The following is an 18,865-nucleotide window of genomic DNA, read 5'->3' on the forward strand; positions in this document are numbered from 1 at the left end:
ATAAGAAAGGAAAACAAATTTCTTTTTCTAGAAAAGCCTTTTTTGTTAAATAACAAGAGTGAATTATTCACATATCATAAACAATGAAAATATATGAGGAAAAATCAGTAAAAATTCATAATCTAAATTAAAAAGTACTTATATGATAAATAATGGTAGCTAAAATAGCTTGATTGGTATCATAAGAAAATGATACCAAGTTTAAGTTAAATGACATGCCCCAAATAAGGCAAATAAGGCATTCTTCTGAGTTTCAGAATGTGTTGCAGATTGATAGCAAGAAACATCACATGTACTTGCTGTGAGTTCTCAATATATATGGTGAAGACCACAGACCTTAAGGGAAGAGGGAGCACTACACAAAGCAGTAGCATATCTTGTCCTCCCTTTTTCTTATCCATGAATACCCTAAAGAGTGGGTACACAACTGCCATTCACATTCTCTGCAGTGGTGGGAAATTAGCCAATTCCTCACTAATAACAACATAGAAGTGTTTTATATGTAGAGCTAATATCACCATTACAGAATGCTAACAATCTATGTACATCCATTTAAAAAATGGTTACAGACATCCATTCTTTTGCTCTCAAACCACATTTGGCATTAGCAAGACTGCATCCTCAAAGTAGAAACTGGAGAATCAGTACCTAGATTCCATGAGCGGGTTCTATTTCTAGGTTCTTTCTGGTAGAGGTGAATCCCCACACTCTGATTTCAGTATTTTCACCTGGTGGTTCTGATATTGTGTTTGGTCTAAGCATCACAATCATGAAGTCTTCCTCTACCTCTCCCAGAATGTATAATCCTCTTAATGAATACAAAAAAAAAGTAACGTGGCTTTAATCATTGATGTCAGAAGCGTCAACATTTTTAATTAAAATGTTCCTTGGAATAGCAATTATTTATAGTCCTTAATAATATTAAATTATGTTTAAAATCTTTATTGCTGGTAAAGAAGCTTTCATTGACTCCAAGGTCCTACAGTGCTCAATATTTCTTTCCAACTTAAAGTCAGCCTAATATCTTAACTGAAAAAAAAAAATCCAATCCATAAATTGTTTTACGTTGGAAACATTCGAAGCAGGAATTGTACCACTGAGTTTCACCCTCTTATTAGAGTTTTACTTAATATGTCCAAATTTGTGATCATAATTTTGGCTTACAACTAGACAGATGGTACTCAGTTGCACATTTAATGTTACATTTTCTGATATCACACAATACAAAAATAGTTATCATGAGCTGTATATTCATTTTTTTTTTTGTAGATACTCAGGAAAAATAACTTTCACACTTCCTCTTTTATCATCTACTTCTGTGAAGCCAGAAGGTTGCATGCCACTCCTAACCATCTGTTGATGAATTGCTTGCTAATATATTTTTGCCTTAATCAGGAAATTAGTGGAGAATTCTAGATAATTATAATATTTAATAGCAAGACATGTTCAGTTTTTAAAGAATTAGATTATACTTAAAAACTACAACGACATGAACCATTATTGACTCTCTTCTTGATGTTTCAGAAGGCCCATCAGAGTTTTGAAATTCCTTGTGTTTTTGAGAAAAGCTTATAAAAATCCTATTCAATAGTAAATGGTCAGAATTAGAAAAGGTAACCTTTATTTCTATGCCACTGTGTTCACTTTCTCAGGCATAAAAGATTGCATCCTTCTATTAAGACTAAATGAATGCAATAATAAGTTTCATAATCCACCAACTGCCTTTTTAGTAATATGACCTCCAGAATATCCTTTGACTTTCCAGTTCCCATGTATAAAATATGTGTGAATAAATTTCTACCTGTCGTTACCATGGTGTCCCTATAGATGTTTTGTTTTTCTTGGAAAAAGCCTCCACTCCCCTGACAGGGCTTGCATTCATGAGTCACATGTCCATTTATAGAAACAAAGTCCTAATTTAATTGATACTTCTGTGGTTCATACTACTTTTACAGATGTCAAGTTTAATTGTTTGCTGGGTATGGCTTTGTGTTACCAAAGGTTAGATGACATGTAACTGAAAGGATTTGGTGTTTCCCTTCTTTTCATGGAATTGTATTCAAACTACTTTGAATAATTTGAATGCTAAATAAATTGATGCTGCTTTTGGTTCTGAAAACTTGCAGAATACTCTATAGAAAGCCTAGATGTATATATATTTACTTTTTTCAAATTATGTGTGAGATTGAAAAATAATCATTTTAAAAGTATGTTCTCTAAAATAAAAAATGAAATATTTGTGAGACCACTGATTTTTAAATCACATAAGATTATTAAATGTATATCTTGCTATATATCTGTAAACATACACTTAATCATTACTTTCAGTGTCCCCTTCTCTAGAATCAAAATAGTTCTTGAAAGTGAAGATAAATGTTCTTAAGATACCTGGAAACTGTAGACAGTGAATTTCATCATTCTACCAAAACAGAGTATTTCTCATACCTCTCCTCTCACCAATTAGGGATTACGACAAAGTTACAAATCCATTACGCCTGCTGCACAGCCAACCAGCACAAGCATGCACCCAGATAATCATCTTCGTTCAAAGTGTTTCATGAGAAATTTAAGTTCCACTTAAGCTTATCAGTCTCAGCTTATACATATTGACTATGTGATAATTTCTTTCAAGAAACCTTGAAGCATTTTTTCTATAACAGGTAAAATGCATTTAAAAACAATGCTGATTTTACAATATTAGAATAAAATTGCCCATATTCTTCTTGTTGAAGCTAAATTGGAAAAAAAAAATCTTGAGACAAATTATTATTGACTCTTCAGCCAATCGCAAACTAGTGCTTGCTTCATGACAGTTTTAATATCACAATTTTTATAGTACTTCTTGTGATGTTTAACTTTTATGGAAGCAAAAGTGACACTCCATAGGCCTTTTTATTGTGATTTAGCTGAAGGCATAAAGACAATGACCAAACCTTTAAGGAGGGATTATTGTTGATATTTGAGAATTGTATAGTCCATGAATAGCATCCACATAACTCTCCTCTTCAAATGCATACTTATTATTTTAATCAAGCTCTAATTTGAAACCAGAATTTAAAATAGAAACTGGTCACAGAAACTGGTTACTATAGTGGATAGATAATTTAAAGCTATTGTTTCATTTTATACAGTTTCTGGATGACAAATAAATCATTAATTAAGAAGAGATGAATATCATTCTTGACATGGCAATATATTAAGTCTGAGTTTGGAAATTCCTTGACAAACATATGCCCTAAAGGAGTTATAAGCTAAAGGTCATCATTACAGAGGGCTGGTCCGGTCCACAATTTAATTAGCTTACTTTATTGCATAAAAGTAGTTTGGAATCCTCACAATTCATACATCAATAGGAGTTCCAAATTGGCCCATGAAAGAAAGAACTAAATGAATTTATCCCACAAATGAAAGTACATCTTTCTAAAATACAATAATTATTTATAATTGGAGGAAGGCCTTATGGATATTTAACCTTCTACTCACCAGTTATTCTTAGTATATAAAGTACTTTTTTTTAGCGTTAAAAATACTCCATTGCCTGTATGTTATTTTCCAATTTGTGATATTCTGTATAGGCATCACCTGGGATTCAGATTAAAAATGCAAATTCCTTTGTCCTTACATATTTTCTGAATCATTTCTGGAGGTAGCACTTGGTAGACTGCATTTTGGATATTTATGTATTCTAAAGTAGGAAACTTACAGTGACAATTTCAAGGTTCTTTTACTCTGACCGGGAGAGAGAAGGGATAAAATAAATTCTGCCAAAGCATAAAATTTGAAGCTCAACTGTAATTTCCAGGGAGAATTTGCATTGACAGTTAATAGGAAGTAATTATATTCTTGAGAAACAAGGTCTTTCATTATAATATTTGAAACTTTAATCCTAATGTTAATAAAAGTAGTGCTGTAGGAACACCTGCTTTTCATATGTGCGTGTTGAGCCCCATGGTGAGCACTTGATGTACATTATTTCATTTGACCTTTATGACAATTTCTTGAAATTGGTATTAAAATCTACCCCATTTTACAGATATAAAAAGTTAAGTTACACAGACATTTCACCTGTCCAGAAGGCAGAGAATTATTAATACTCAGGTCTGAATTTAAATGCCATACTCTATCATTATAGATTAAAAAGGATTCAGTACTCAACACTAATAACTTTAGGAAATATGTTGGATGTTGGAAGAAAATTAAAGCTTATTTGAACAGCATGGTATTGCAGAGCATCAAATAGATTGAAATTCCATATAAACATCTAAATTTTACATAGAATTCACATGAAGTGCAGAGATCCTGATATTAAGTGGACATTACATGTGAATGAATATATTTATTTGAAATTTAGAAATATTTATAAAATTTTTATATTAAAATCCCTACAAAAATAAGTTCTTTCATTTATAACTTCTTTTTTTTTTTTTTTTTTTTTTTTCTTTTTGTTGTTGAGACAGAGTCTCACTTTGTTGCCCAGGCTAGAGTGAGTGCCGTGGCATCAGCTTAGCTCACAGCAACCTCAGACTCCTCGGCTTAAGCGATCCTACTGCCTCAGCCTCCCGAGTAGCTGGGACTACAGGCATGCGCCACCATGCCCGGCTAATTTTTTCTATATAGATTTTTAGTTGTCCATATAATGTCTTTCTATTTTTAGTAGAGACGGGGTCTCGCTCAGGCTGGTCTCGAACTCCTGACCTTGAGCGATCCACCCGCCTCGGCCTCCCAGAGTGCTAGGATTACAGGCGTGAGCCACCGCGCCCGGCCTCATTTATAACTTCTTTCTCCCAAATAAGCAGAGAAAACAACATAAACAACAATCACAGATACATGCACAAGAAAATGAGCTTACTCTAATGTCTTCTGTTGGATAATTCATATTTTGTAGATACAACGTCAAGTTTAATTGATACATTCCTAACATAAAATTTGATATAAAATACACTTTGTGACCTTTGGGATAATCACACACATCCCTTATATATTAATATTTAAACATTTATTAAACATCCACAATTTGTTCACCTAACAAATATATTTTGTGTTTTTAAGGAATTCACCTAATAATGAGGAAACTGATATGCATACTTAAAATAGATTTGTGATAATTGTTGTGATCGAGATAAGCACAATATTATATGGGATCTCAGCAAGGGCAGGGCTAAACCTAAACTGAGGATGCATTTATGATAGACATACATTGCACTGGGCTCTAAAGAATGAATGAGATTTGAAGGCAAGGAAGTAAGAAATGAAGGCACAGAAAGTTTTAGAAGTGAGAAATACTTAAGTGTAATGGACACTTTCTTTTGTCTTAAAATAAGCCTAAAATCTGGTACCGCACAGTCTGTGGTGTCCTTCATTCTAACAGTTGGGCAAGTGTTGAGTCAGGGGTTGGGCAAGCCAGGCAGAGGCCAGCAGATGACAGCACATGCATCATTAATTGAGGTCCAGGTGTGGCCAAACAGACTTTCTCTGCCTTGAATTTAAATATTGAGTAGAGGGGCGGAAGTAGAGTTAAACTATCTTGTGATGACATTGTGAAGAGACTGCCCTGAAGTTCATTCTCGTACAGAGATCCCAGAAGCTGCTCTGATGCCTCCTGGTCTTTACTGACACGTCCTCTTCTCTGCGAGACCTTCCCTGCCTACTTGGTTTAAACTGCACACTTCAACATCCCCTTTCTACTTCCTATGCTCTACATTTCTCCTTAGCGTTTATCACTGCCTAGCATACTATATATTATCCTATTTATTTTGCTTATTATCTGATTCATCCTATTAGAACATAAGCTCCATGTTTCACTTGCTCATTGCAATTTATCCAGTGACTAGAACAGAAAGAACCTTGCACATCGTAGCTACCCGAGTCAATGAAATCCTGAATTTTTTTGTTTTCCTTCAGTGTTTCTTACTATCCCAATATATTTTTCCTTTTGCTTAACATATCCATAATAAGTTTCTGTTGCTTCCAATCAAGATGCTTAATTGAAGTGTTTTTAAGTGTATAAAATGCTTTTAAATATATTTTCTCAACAACACTAAGAAATGTCTTTACTATTCTTATTACTGAAACTCTGTGAAATTTAATATTTGCATATTCACGCTTCAAGTTATGGATATGAGGCCCAAATCTCCATGTCCTGATCCTTGTGTTTTGTATCATGCCTTATCTTGAAAATTCCCAATATAGATTTTATCTCTACTGATTACATAGTAGTGTTTTATCACTCCAGTAGTCATTGATTCATTTTCTATATCCAATAAAAACCTCTCTTGTTTCCTTTCATACTTAGAGATTTTTGCAGGTTTCTCATCAAACATGATGAACAATTATAATGTATTCAAATCAAAAGAATCTTTCTTTAGAGTTGAAAAGATTGGGTCTCTTTTCCATGTTCTTTTCTTCAGGCTACATAATGTGCATGATTTTCTCTATCCTTTCTTCTTATGATCTATTTTTAACTTAGTTATGTTGGCAGAATTCCATATTAAATATTTCTCTATATTTTTTGAAAATGTGGTACTCTAACTGAAATTAGATGAATACAATGTGAAAAGTAAGAATAATTTTCTAGACTTATGATTGTATGTGACCTTTCCCCACAAAGGCACAAACTCTCCAAACTTTTGTTTAGATTATAATACATTATGACTGTCCCCCTCATTATTCTATAATATTTGATTTGCTCATATTTCCATAAATACATGTTTGATAGTGCCATTTAATCTTTATTATTAAATATAGGTAAAAAATTAAAATAATTTGGGAACTACGTAATAGTAGAAAATATATTAACTTTATTTCAGTTACAGTTAATATTTTATGACGTTAAACAATCTTCAAATTTGTATTACTAAAGGGCATCTATTCATCCACATATATTTTTGGAGGGCTATGTGCCATGCATGAGGGAATATTCTGGGAACCATTGTTAAATGAAATACATTTTATTGGAATTTATGTCTATAACAGTATTATAGCAGCATTAAGCAAAGCATAATTTTCCAATGAGCTTTTCCATTATTTTATTTTTAAGAAGTAAAATATAATTTCAATCTTAAGATAATCACTTACTATGTTCCTTATCTAAAGACTGACCCATATTCTATCAGTTCGACATTAATCTCATTGCTGCTTAATATCTATTATACCCAACATACACATTATTTTCAATCTTTCCCACTCTCATAAAGCATGCCATATCATATCGCACTCACTTGTAATAAAGTCATTAGGATAAGACCATTTGAGAAGAACTGCCTCAACTTTCTTCCTTTCCAGTTTCTTTAGATCTCTTTACCCATCTTCTCTTTTCCTTTCTTTTTCTAAGAGGATGACACATTCTTCCTTCCAAGGCTAATGTTTCAACTCTTCCTTTAATTTCACCCTTCTTGATTTCTCTAGCTTTCTCTGCCTTCTATCAATTAACAAGTTCAGGATCAAAGAAAATACACGTTTTCTTTCTTATACAAATAACCTAGCAGAGTGCCTTTTATTTTTAAAGAAAAAGGGTAAATATAGGATGTTTAAGATTATTAAAACAAATCAGTCATTGTTCTTTGCAGAATAACATGCTAGTCCAGGAACCAGCTTGTTTGTGTAAGTCTCTGAGCTAAAGGAGTATTTCCTCTTCATGATCACCATCACCAAAAGGTTGTGTTGAACGAGTGTGTCTACTTGTGCATAATCCAACATGGGCACAGGAAACAGCATAACTAAAGATCCTAAGGCCTGGGGTCCATAGCATGTTTTGGAACTGCAAGAAGATACAGGACTCTAAAAATCTAGGGAAAGTCTGCCATGGAGAAGCTCTGTCTAGAATGGTCCCTCAGATCATGGCCTCATGGCTAGTCATAGACCATGACTGGCTACATGTGTCGAAAAAACATTTTTTCACTTATGTTTATATGATAGAATTATTTTGAAATTCCATACTGTTTTTTAAAAAAGTAATATTCTTCTTCAAAGTCTTTCTCAATTAACACATTTGGAATTCTTTTAGTGTGGTGTCACTGAATTTTGCATGATTGTCTATTATAATATTTATTTTTACCTGTTATGTATTACAGCAGTTGCTCCATGAAAATATAGAACACATATAAAGCAAGGTTTTGATAAGTTCCCTGAATAAAAGTATATGCAAATATATGAACTATATTATATCATTGTTAAAATGTGATTTTTAATGCATTAAATATTTTGACATTAAACAAAATGGTATCAAAACAAATAATGTAGACAATGATAAAGTATAATTCTTGAAAAATATTAAATTTATATTTCCTTTACGATAGCATATATCTTTTAGGATTTTAAAGAAGGCTTCTTTTTTTGTAACATCAATCAAAATACACCTATGGCTTCCTATGGGACTATTGTAACTTCAGAACTGGATCATCTTAGAAAAGATTAAGGAAGTGCTAAATAAGACGAACAAAAATTCAGGGTAAAAAGACATAATGAGTATGCTACAGTCATGCATCGTTTAGGGACAGGGATACGTTTTGAGAAATGCGTAATTAGTGATTTTGTGTGAACACCATAGAATGTATTAACACAAAACTAAATAGCCTACAACACACCTAGGCTGTATAGTATAGCCTATTTCTCCTAGGCTACAAGCTTGTACAGCATATCACTATACTCAGTACTGTAGGCAACTGTAACACAATGGTAAGTATTTGTGTATCTAAACATATGGAAACATAGAAAAGGTATGGTAAAAATACAAATATAAAATATAAAAAATAGTACACCTCTATAGGCCACTTACCATGAATGGAGCTTGAAGGAGTGGAAGTTGCTCTGGGTGAGTCAGTGAGTGAGTAGTAAGTGAATGTGAAAACCTAGAACATTACTGTACACTACTGTAGACTTTATAAGCACTGTCCACATAGGCTACACTAAATTTATAAAGTATATTTTTTCTTCAATAATAAATTAACCTTAGCTTACTGTAACTTTTTTACTTAATACACTTGATTTTTCTTAACTTTTTTGACTCTTTTGTAATAACAGCTTAAAACACAAACATTGTACAGCTGGACAAAGATATTTTCTTTCTTTATATCCTTATTCTATAAGCTCTTTTTCCATTAAATTGTCTTTTTACTTTTTAAATGTTTATTGTTGAAAACTAAGATATAAATATATACATTAGCCTAGGCCCACACAAGTTCAGAATCATCAATATCATTGTCTCCCACCTCCACATCTTGTCTTACTGGAAGGTCTTCAGGGGCAATAAGATCCATGGAGCTGTCATCTTCTAACGAGGCCTTCTTCTGGGGTACTTCCTGAAGGCCCTACCTGAGGCTGTTCTACAATTAACGTATTTTTTGATAAGTAGAGGAGTATACTCTAAGATAATGATAAAAAATATAGCATAGTAAATATTAATATATACACCACTAACAGTCATTTATTTCCATTATCAAGGGTTATGTACTATACATAATTGTATGTGCTATGCTTTTATACGCTTCCAGTCAAAAGTATAGCAATACGATTATGTTCATTTTTTTACACCAGCATTACCACAAAAACATGAGTAATGTGTTGTGCTATGACATTATGACAGTTTTGATATCACTAGGAGATAGGAATTTTTCAGCTCCATTATAATCTTATGGTACCACCATTTTTTATGTGGTTTATTGACCAAAATGTTTTAAGTGGTTGCGTGGCTCTCTATATCACCACATAACATATAGTTCAGAACTGTTACTTTTGCATTAATTCCATTTTGTAGAAACAACCAATAAAGATAATAGTTTTCTATGAATCTTTTTTGGTCAACATAATTAAAATTGAGAATATTTAAGATACAAGAAATAGGTTATGTTCATTGTTCCCAGTGTCATTGCCTAATTTGCCATTTAACTTTATGAATTTGTGCTTTGTGATATAATTTAAAATATCAATTTGTAATATTCTTTTAAAATACCAATAATTGTATTGACTCTTGTTGACTCTCAGTAATACAAATTTCTTAAATGTTTACATGTTATGTGGAGAACTCAGCACACAAGCTAGTCTCTCTTAATTTGTAAATATTTTAAAATTAGCCAATTTCATCAACTGGTAATTTTTAGTTTGCATTTGTATGTGTGTAAAACTTTAAGATTATAATAAAAGTCATAACAGAGATTCAAAATGATAAACTTCATAGTGAATTACAAAATACAATTTAAAAATACAAAAATGTATTTATAAAAATATCCAAGAGAATACCAAAGGATACTTAATATCTATGCTCTGAGAACTTATATTCAATAAGCACAAAAATAGTTTATGTAAACTTGAGACCTTGACAAGTTAATTTAATATATATTTTTAATAATAAGCTCCCTTAACTTATATATAAAGTACTTAAAGTGGTGCTTGTGCTCACTTAGCATTAAATTTTCTAAATTAGGCCAGGCGTTGTGGCTCATGCCTGTAATCCTAGCACTTTGGGAGGCAGAGGCTAGAGGATTGCTTGAGGCCAGGAGTTTGAAACCAGGCTGAGCAAGAGTGAAACCGCATCACTAGAAAAAATAGAAAAATTAGCTGGGCATGGTGGCATGAGCCTGTAGTCCCAGCTACTCAGGAGACTGAGGTGGAAGGATTGCTTGAGCCCAGGAGTTTGAGCTTGCTGTGAGTTATGATGATGCCATTGCACTCTAGCCTAGGCAACAGAGTGAAACTCTGTCTCAAAAAAATTTTTTTTTCTAAATTTAACATAAGCCAAGAAAAAGATTATGGTATTATTTAGAAAGTACATTAATCATTAAAACAACAATAGCTAATCTTGAGTGCCATCTTTATTGAAGCAAATACTTTATACAAGATTTCATAAATATTCCATTGAGCATTCACAATAACCTCATGACCTAAATACTTATTTTTTTCTCAATAGTTTACGAAAATGAAAATAGAGAAATAATTCCACTTGTTCATAGCCACACTCTAGTAAATGGTGGAACCTGGTTTTAAACCACGTGTTTAATACCAAAGGGCACGCTTTTGCTTTTAACTATCATGCAATTTTTTTATTGAGGATAATCCTTATTATTTGTAAAAGATTTTGAAAATACAAAAATAATAGTAAAATAGTGGGAAAATTAACTGAACTAGAATTAAAAGTAAATTTGGAAGTAGAATTATATAGTTGAAATCACCCAATTTCTTTAAAGTAAAAGCATTTTTTGTATTTCTGTATACAAAACAGAACAACATGCTATTGTGACTTTTGGATAATTTTCCTTGAGGCGACCCTAAGATTTTTGAGTGCAGAAACCAGGTGTTTTGCTTAACATTGTTAGAGTCTGTCACAATGGAGACTCTCAAGAATGTATGTCAAGGATTTAACAAATTAATAGAAGAGAACTAATTTGAGGCAGTCTCCAATTTATCCATTAATTAATTAATTAATTCAAAATCATACACATTTTCTATATGTCAGGCATTAGGCTAGGTGTCAATAAACAATTATGAATAGTTAAGTAAAATAAATTATATGCTCTCTAGGAGTTCAGAATTTAGTGGTGAAGAGAGATAAATGAAAAACTAAATGTAGTATAATAATGCAATAAACATACATTAATTACCTCATGGAAGTATGAGAACGGGTGGGTTTGTCTTAAATTAAGGGTGAGACATGATATTCCAGGATGAAGTTGAAAGGGAATGTAAGCTTCCAAAAAGTATTTACAAAATAAAGCAAATATACATATTCAAGAGTCAGGAGTACCTAACTTTAATTAGGTTTGGGGTGATATTCAGGGAGGAATGATAAGGAAAATAGCTTCCAAAATGTGTTTGCAAAGTAAACCAAGCACACACACTCAAAATAATGATAATTCTGTGTTAGTCAATGTGTTTAAGGGTTTCATTCCCCACCTCACCACCAAGTTCCTTATTCTTTGCCAAAGTCGTTCCATCTACTTTCCATAGCATTCTCTATCCTCTAAGCAGATGTTGCCCATATTTACATGTACTACTTAGGCAGACCTTTTTCCTGAGAGCCAAACCTTTATTTCCAACTGTCTACTCAGTCTGTCCAAAACTGAACTCAATATATTGTTTTCTAAACCTGCTCCTCCTCCATAGTCCTCTCTTTTTCACTAGGAACTGGAGGTAATCTTGCCTTTTCATTTTTTTGTCTTTGATATTCAGCAACTTAATAAATTCTTTTTAAAGTATCTTTCAAAGACCTTTCCCTTGTCCTTAACTTTTCTTAGCTCACATCCTTTCCACCTCTAGTGTGATCTGTGGCCTCTTAAATCATTTCCCTACTTCCAATTTCCTTCCCCTTCAGACGTTACCTGAAACATAGAGCTATTTTAGCTAGGTATAAATGAAATCCATTTGTACAATCCAGCCTGGGAAACTTAAAGCCATTTATGTGGTTTTAAGGAAGAAGTAATTCTAAATCAGGGTATCAAGCTACTCGGGAGGCTGAGGCAGGAGGATAGCTTGAGCTCAGGAATTTGAGGTTGCTGTGAGCTAGGCTGACGCCACGGCACTCACTCTAGCCTGGGCAACAGAGTGAGACTCTGTCTCAAAAAAATAAAAAATAAAAAAAAAATAAATCAGGGTATCAGCAATGCCTATATGACACCAAGCAAGACATTCTTCTTTTCTATTTGTAATTCAATTCATCACGTATCCACTAATCATGGCTTCATGCTGGGTATTTTGCTTGGTGCTAGTGAATTAACAAAGAAAAGAAGAACACAGTGCCTGTCCTCATGGAACATACAGCCTAGCATACTTTTTTTAAGCAGGAACTTCTGCAAAGGGAAGAGTTACGATTGCCTATCTGGAGCCTCAGGGACTATTCATTGATTTCTATGGTTGGTCTCACCGATATACAGAGAATTCCTAAATTAACAAAGGTGTGTATTTAGGACAGATTTTCCCTTGAATTTCCCTTTATGTCTTTCAGTGAAATTCAAGGATATAAGTTTATTGGCACTTTGATTATAATAAAAATGTATCTCCAACTAGGAGAAAACTGTGTACATAAAGATTAAATGAGGAGATGTAACCAAATAAAAGCTTTAAGTTTAAAAATTCAGTGGGGTGGTAGTGTAATACTTTCAAGTCATGGAGCCAAATTTCTACAAATGTCTGTCCTAATAGATCAACAGAATTAGAAATTATGTATCTTAGAATACTTTTGCTGCTGTATTTAATCATCTACACTTTAGGCAGCAGAATATAGGAGAAAGAGCATGGACTTTTGTATTTCTGGATTTGAACAGAAACTATGTTACTTACTCTCTGCATTATTATTTGTCTACTTTTTGTGAACATCTGCTTTTTCATCTGTAAAACAGGGAATCATGACAACTCATCTGGACTTTTTTTTTTTTTTTTTGAAAGCTACTGAATTGCTCTCTCTGTTCCAGTCCAATTCCCAGCCAAAGCAACATCCAGTATTCTAACTAAACAGCAAATCCAAGCCTGCCATTCATTCCGTTCCTTGCTGAAAATTCTCAAATCGCAAGTCCAAGATCTTGAGGATGACAGTCAAATCTATCTTTATATTCTATAGTTGGCACAACTTATTTTTGGCCATTTCCTATCTCCAGGTTATATTCCAGTTATATTTCTGGCATTCATAATCATAAATGCACACTTTTGGGTGATAGAGAAAAACCTGGATTCTCTCACTTAGCTTGGGGCCTCTGCCTATATTACTAAGTAATCCTAAAGCCAAGAGTTCTATCTTTTTTTTCATTTGTATAGGGTTACTTTGCTTTCATTAATGTTTTTGAACATATAGCATGTGCCAAGCATTCTGATAGGTATTTCCAGATTCATTTCAAATTTATCAACAATAAGAAGTTATAATGTGCTCCAAATAATAGAAAATAATGGTGGACTCCTAGGTAACACCAAAATGATAGAATATAGAAAATCCTGTTCTTTGCTGAAAAGCCGAAATTACCTCAACCTCATTTGATTACAAAGATAAGGTGCTCCATACTAATTGTAAGTGAAATTCTTCATGCAATTGAGATTTCCAGTTTATCTATATATTTCAAGTGCTAATCCTATCTGCCACGTGTGAAAATATATAGATCACATTTTAAAATTCACTTGATAAAATAAAAAAAACTCTAATAAAGAATAGTAAAGAGGTATAAAGAAAAAAAAATCCTCAAAAATATTCTGGCTGCTTTCATAGGAATATATTAAAAATAATAAAACTAAAGTGTTTTATTGGTCACTCATAAACTATTACATATTTTGAAGAACCAACTTTGTGTGGTACACATAGTCTTAGCATTAAACAAACTTACCTTTATATATCTTAAGATATTGTCCCTATTAATATATAGTTATATCTTACCAACTGCCTAGAGAGTTAAAAGAAAAATTATTTAGTGCCGATTGTGTTAAAATTTCATGTTTCAATTATTTACCTTTTAAATATGTACCCCCAGCTTATTAAACAGAGATATCGGTGGTATCCATATGTTAGGGAGACAGCTTAATAAAATGTTCTTGGGAATTATAACAAAACATACAAATTGCTTCAAGACTGGTATGAACAGGCAAAGGGGATCAAAGGAAAAGCACTTAATATGGCATGTAGAAATGAGTGAAAGCTTCAAGAAGAAGGTAGCATTTGAGGTGAGTCTTTAAGGGAAAAAAATATCTAAAGGGCAGGTTCAGTGAAAAGGCAAGGATAATCACATAGAAGCATTCAAACAACTTTCTGGGAAAGCAAGTACAGCAGTATTTTGTCTATGTCCCAGATTACAAAGGGCTTCTTTATGCCAAGCTGGGGAGATAAAGTCTATCCTTTAAGGAGAAGAGATACATGAAGCATTTTAAGCATGGAAATGGCAGATTATTATGTTTCCATACTTTATGGTAAAGCATCTTTCTCTTGTTTTCAGTGGGTATTAGGGGGCAAGAGTTAGTCACTTTATACACAGTCCTGACAGATAATGCTATTCATTCTAGGATTACCAGGCAAAGAAATGTATTTTAAACAGAAATAATTTCTCTGTAGGCTCAACAGATAAAATCGCTCCTATCTGAAATTAATTCCTTGGTTTGAAAAAAAATTGTTTGCAAACTTTGTTTTGTTTTGTATTTGATAGTAGCACTCTGTTGTTGTTCATGAAAGCTTGAATAGAGCTTCAATGAATACAAAAAAGTAAATGTAGAACAAGGAAACATTAGGAGCTTCAAAGGAATGTTTCTGTTCCCTACTGTCTGTAGCAACTAATAACAAACTCCCATGAAACCTTAGGGCTGTATAGACTCAGTTTAAAAACCACTGAATGAAAGTATTAATATTTAATTTCTAGGAAATGAGGGGATCCATGCTGGTCACCAATACCTCTGGGAGGACTAACACATCAAATCATGATTAGCCAATATGAAGGTTTAGTGAGCAGATAGATGGTTTTATTTGAAAAAATGAAACTATGGAATACAAATGTGGAATCACGTTGGGACATCATTTTTAACGGACATGGAACTAAGGAGCATACAACAAATTCAAATATATATAAACATATATGTATGTTTAATTTCATTTTGAAGTAGATTTTTCCTTTGTACATATTTGAGCCCCATTAATTGACAATTATAATGCACTTAAATATTGCAAGTATGCTTTTCCTGTAATAGTATTTAATCTTAATTTTTTGGTAATCAAAGGGCATTCTAAGCAATTATATTCCAGAACTTGATTTTTGATGATAAGTAACTTATTAAACATACAGTGCAAATTGGGCATTGGCATCATCCAGGGTCCAGGCACCTCTGAATAGAAAAATGAAAGCACAAGTCTATTCATAGTAACACAGAAGTGACAATTCACACATATGGGAATTAATTTAAATTAAATGTTAGATATTCTATTTGAAAAAGTGTGTGTGTGTGTGTGTGTGTGTGAAGTATGAATGCATTTGAAATTAAAATGCAATGAAAAAGAAAGTCTCTAGAAGCCCTTCAGCTTCTCATTTGTTGCTTTTTCACCTTTGAACTACTCAGGTCAAATATATTCTAAATCTCACTCTTAAAATTTGATAACATACAGTGTGAGAAAAAAAATGGCAGGACAGTTTGGATGGTTAATGAAAAAATGCAACTAAAACTCAGTATTATTCATGCTAAGCTATCTTAAATGTTTTTCCATATGTTAACTCCTGTACTAGAATAATTTTAAGAAAATACACATTAAAATCTCAACTCTTTGATGCAGAATCATTTCAGAAGTACATTATGCCATTCCATAATGAGAACCATTTTTGAAAATTTAGCTAATCATTTTCACAAACAAGATACATTTTTTTGACAAATGGTCTGTTACTTTTACAGCATCTCATTTCTTTTTATGGTATTTCAGCCAAAGAAAATCTACTGCCTTAAGATAGGTTAATGTATATAAGGAAAAATAATAATCATTTATTTTTTCCTTTGAAAATAAAAGCATAGAGTCAACTAATATAAACCTTTATCTTCATGCTTTAAAAACTGTATTTCTCTCTTTCCTTTTTTCCACTAAAATCAAAAACAAACAACAGCAACAACAAACAAAAAGATAAACATCCAAACTTAAACACATATTGCCTGTTATTATAAGCCTCAGGGTCAACTATCATTTCATAAAATTAAAAATGTAGGAGAATAGAACTTATATTTGGCAACATTTACATTTTATCCAAAATCCTAGGGTTTTTACATAAATGTTATTATAGCAACAAAAAAAGGAGTGGTTAAAAATTATTCCAGTGTGTTTTTAAAGAAAGTCACCTGCCAAGAAAGGTGTCAGTAAGATCTCTACTGAAAGAATTGTAAAAACCTGTGTCATGACGGAGCATATGGAATTTACTGACCCTTAAACTTTAAGAGACTGAAGTAGAATACATAATGTCAAAAGCTACCCCAAAGAGCCAGCTACAGGATATTGTAAAAGGTGTTTATATCTCCGTGTACGAAGAAAAAAAAGTAATAATTCTGTAGAACAGCTCCAGGGTACTTGCATTTTGAATCACTGCCACAATAAGCAGATCACCACTGGGAAGAGACTATATTCTGTAACAACACAGACTTGCACTATCAGTAGAAATCAGTGTAAAACAGGAGAGGCGACAGGATTAAAAATAGAAGTATAGAAAGGGGAGAGAGAAAGAGTAATTATATCTACTGCCTACAGTTTGCAAAGGCAAGAGACTTTTATAAATCAGATGTGCAGTTATTCAGAGCCACCTTTAAAAAAATTCTAACTACCTTTGCTATATTAATTCTCCAGGTCTTTATTTTTATTTTTTCCCATATAGTATATATAGCCAAAATAATTAAATGTCAGACTGTTTATATTTCCATCATGTAAAATATATAGAGAGAAGAGGTTCATTTTACCTTTTCATGAAATGATGATATGACTGAATGACAAAGTAAACCTTAGTACTGAAAGGTACAATTTGAGGACAAAAATGAGGTAGAACCTGATTTAGTTCAGACTTAACCATTTTCTAGATTGATGACTGATTTATTCACAGGCAATTGAAATACATTTAGTAGGTAACAGCTTTATAACTCACATTTATATTTATATTATAAATCATTTTGACTTTTTGATAACACAGAAAATCTTCCATCTTAATGAGTTTTACTCTATCTCAAATTGCAAAGCATACTAAACATGATACTTAAGCCTCTTGTATTATTGCTTGTATCTTGCACACATAAGAAAATTAAATAATAGGGATTATGTTAAGCTATGTATATGAAATACAAAACATTGTTCTAAGCCCAGAGGACTTAGTTTGCAAAGTTTCATAAAATGTCTTTTAATTCTGCTCTCTCTGTGATGTACAATGTAGGGGAAGTAACTACAACATTCACAATATTAAAGCCATAAAAAATATCAGAAGACAACACATCTCATAAACCCTCAAGGATGATACTATAGCAGATTAAAAAATTCCTGTGGAAAATTGTGTTCACTATTATTTTGCTTGAATTCACAGAGAATCCTAATGCCATTCTATTTCCATATTTTAAAGCAGATTAAACTGGCATGCACACTATCCATTCCATACATTCTCTTCAATACTTTCATACTTTTCAGGTTTCCTTTCTCTATATTACCCTTTATTAAAAGTTTGACTATATATTAACTTCCTAAGTAGTGAAGCCATTTAAAGCACACTTACTTGAAAAGTGTAAAACCGGGTCCCATTAGGAGGATGCACTTTAGGGGAGCCAGAAACGGTGTTCATATCCGAGAAAATCATTTCTGATCACAGAGACAATATAATCCACAAGAAGCTACAGATGCAGAGCAGAGAGCTTAGCGTACAGATAAATCCGTGCATGCATTGAGGGAGACTAGAGGGTAAAATGAAATCTGCCCCATCCTTCTTAGATACACACTGATAGCATTTTCAATCTTTCTTCTACATTGGAAATCTAAGCTGAAAGGGCATCAGCCACTGACTTTTTGTGCAGCTAGTTCTTTAGAACATACAATGCATTAAAAAAATTAAAAACACAGAAGGAAAAAAGCAAGAACCAACGATAAATGGAGCTTGAGCAGAATCTGGCAGTGCTGTGGACCTGCCCATCTGTTCTCAGTGATAATCACCTCCCTCCACCACAGTCTAGCAGAGTGATTATGCTAAATATCCTGGTTAACCAATAACATACAGTTTCATTTCAGAGAAGCATGCACAGTGTAATTCAGAGGACCTCTTCTGACTAACCTGAAGCATGTTTCACATACTGTTTAAAGCTCTATTTAGTAACAAATTGTTGTTTTATCACTCTTATTTCTGCATGTCTCTAAATCTCTTAGTCACTCCCAGTCTTTTCAATGAGATTTTTTTAACAAAGCCTTTTTTTAAAG

The 18,865-nt window shown here is 32.7% G+C and overlaps 1 protein-coding gene across 8 annotated transcripts in view; it reads right to left on the reverse strand.

Moving 5' to 3' along the window:
• PPFIA2 (PTPRF interacting protein alpha 2) overlaps window positions 1–18,865 on the reverse strand; it is a 432,283-nt gene that overhangs the window by 265,940 nt on the left and 147,478 nt on the right. For 2 of the 8 annotated variants that reach the window (XM_069491036.1, XM_069491035.1), the window contains exon 1: window positions 18,174–18,592. The exons of 5 other annotated variants lie outside the window; for them this stretch is intronic. In XM_069491036.1, the coding sequence (XP_069347137.1) occupies window positions 18,174–18,254 (81 nt within the window). In that variant the 5' untranslated portion in view covers window positions 18,255–18,592. Of the gene's footprint in view, window positions 1–18,173; window positions 18,593–18,865 lie in introns of those variants that run through there. One more of the 8 variants, XM_069491034.1, reaches the window with a different exon arrangement.

Source organism: Eulemur rufifrons, chromosome 16 (assembly GCF_041146395.1).
Source record: "Eulemur rufifrons isolate Redbay chromosome 16, OSU_ERuf_1, whole genome shotgun sequence".
NCBI classification, from domain to species: domain Eukaryota; kingdom Metazoa; phylum Chordata; class Mammalia; order Primates; family Lemuridae; genus Eulemur; species Eulemur rufifrons.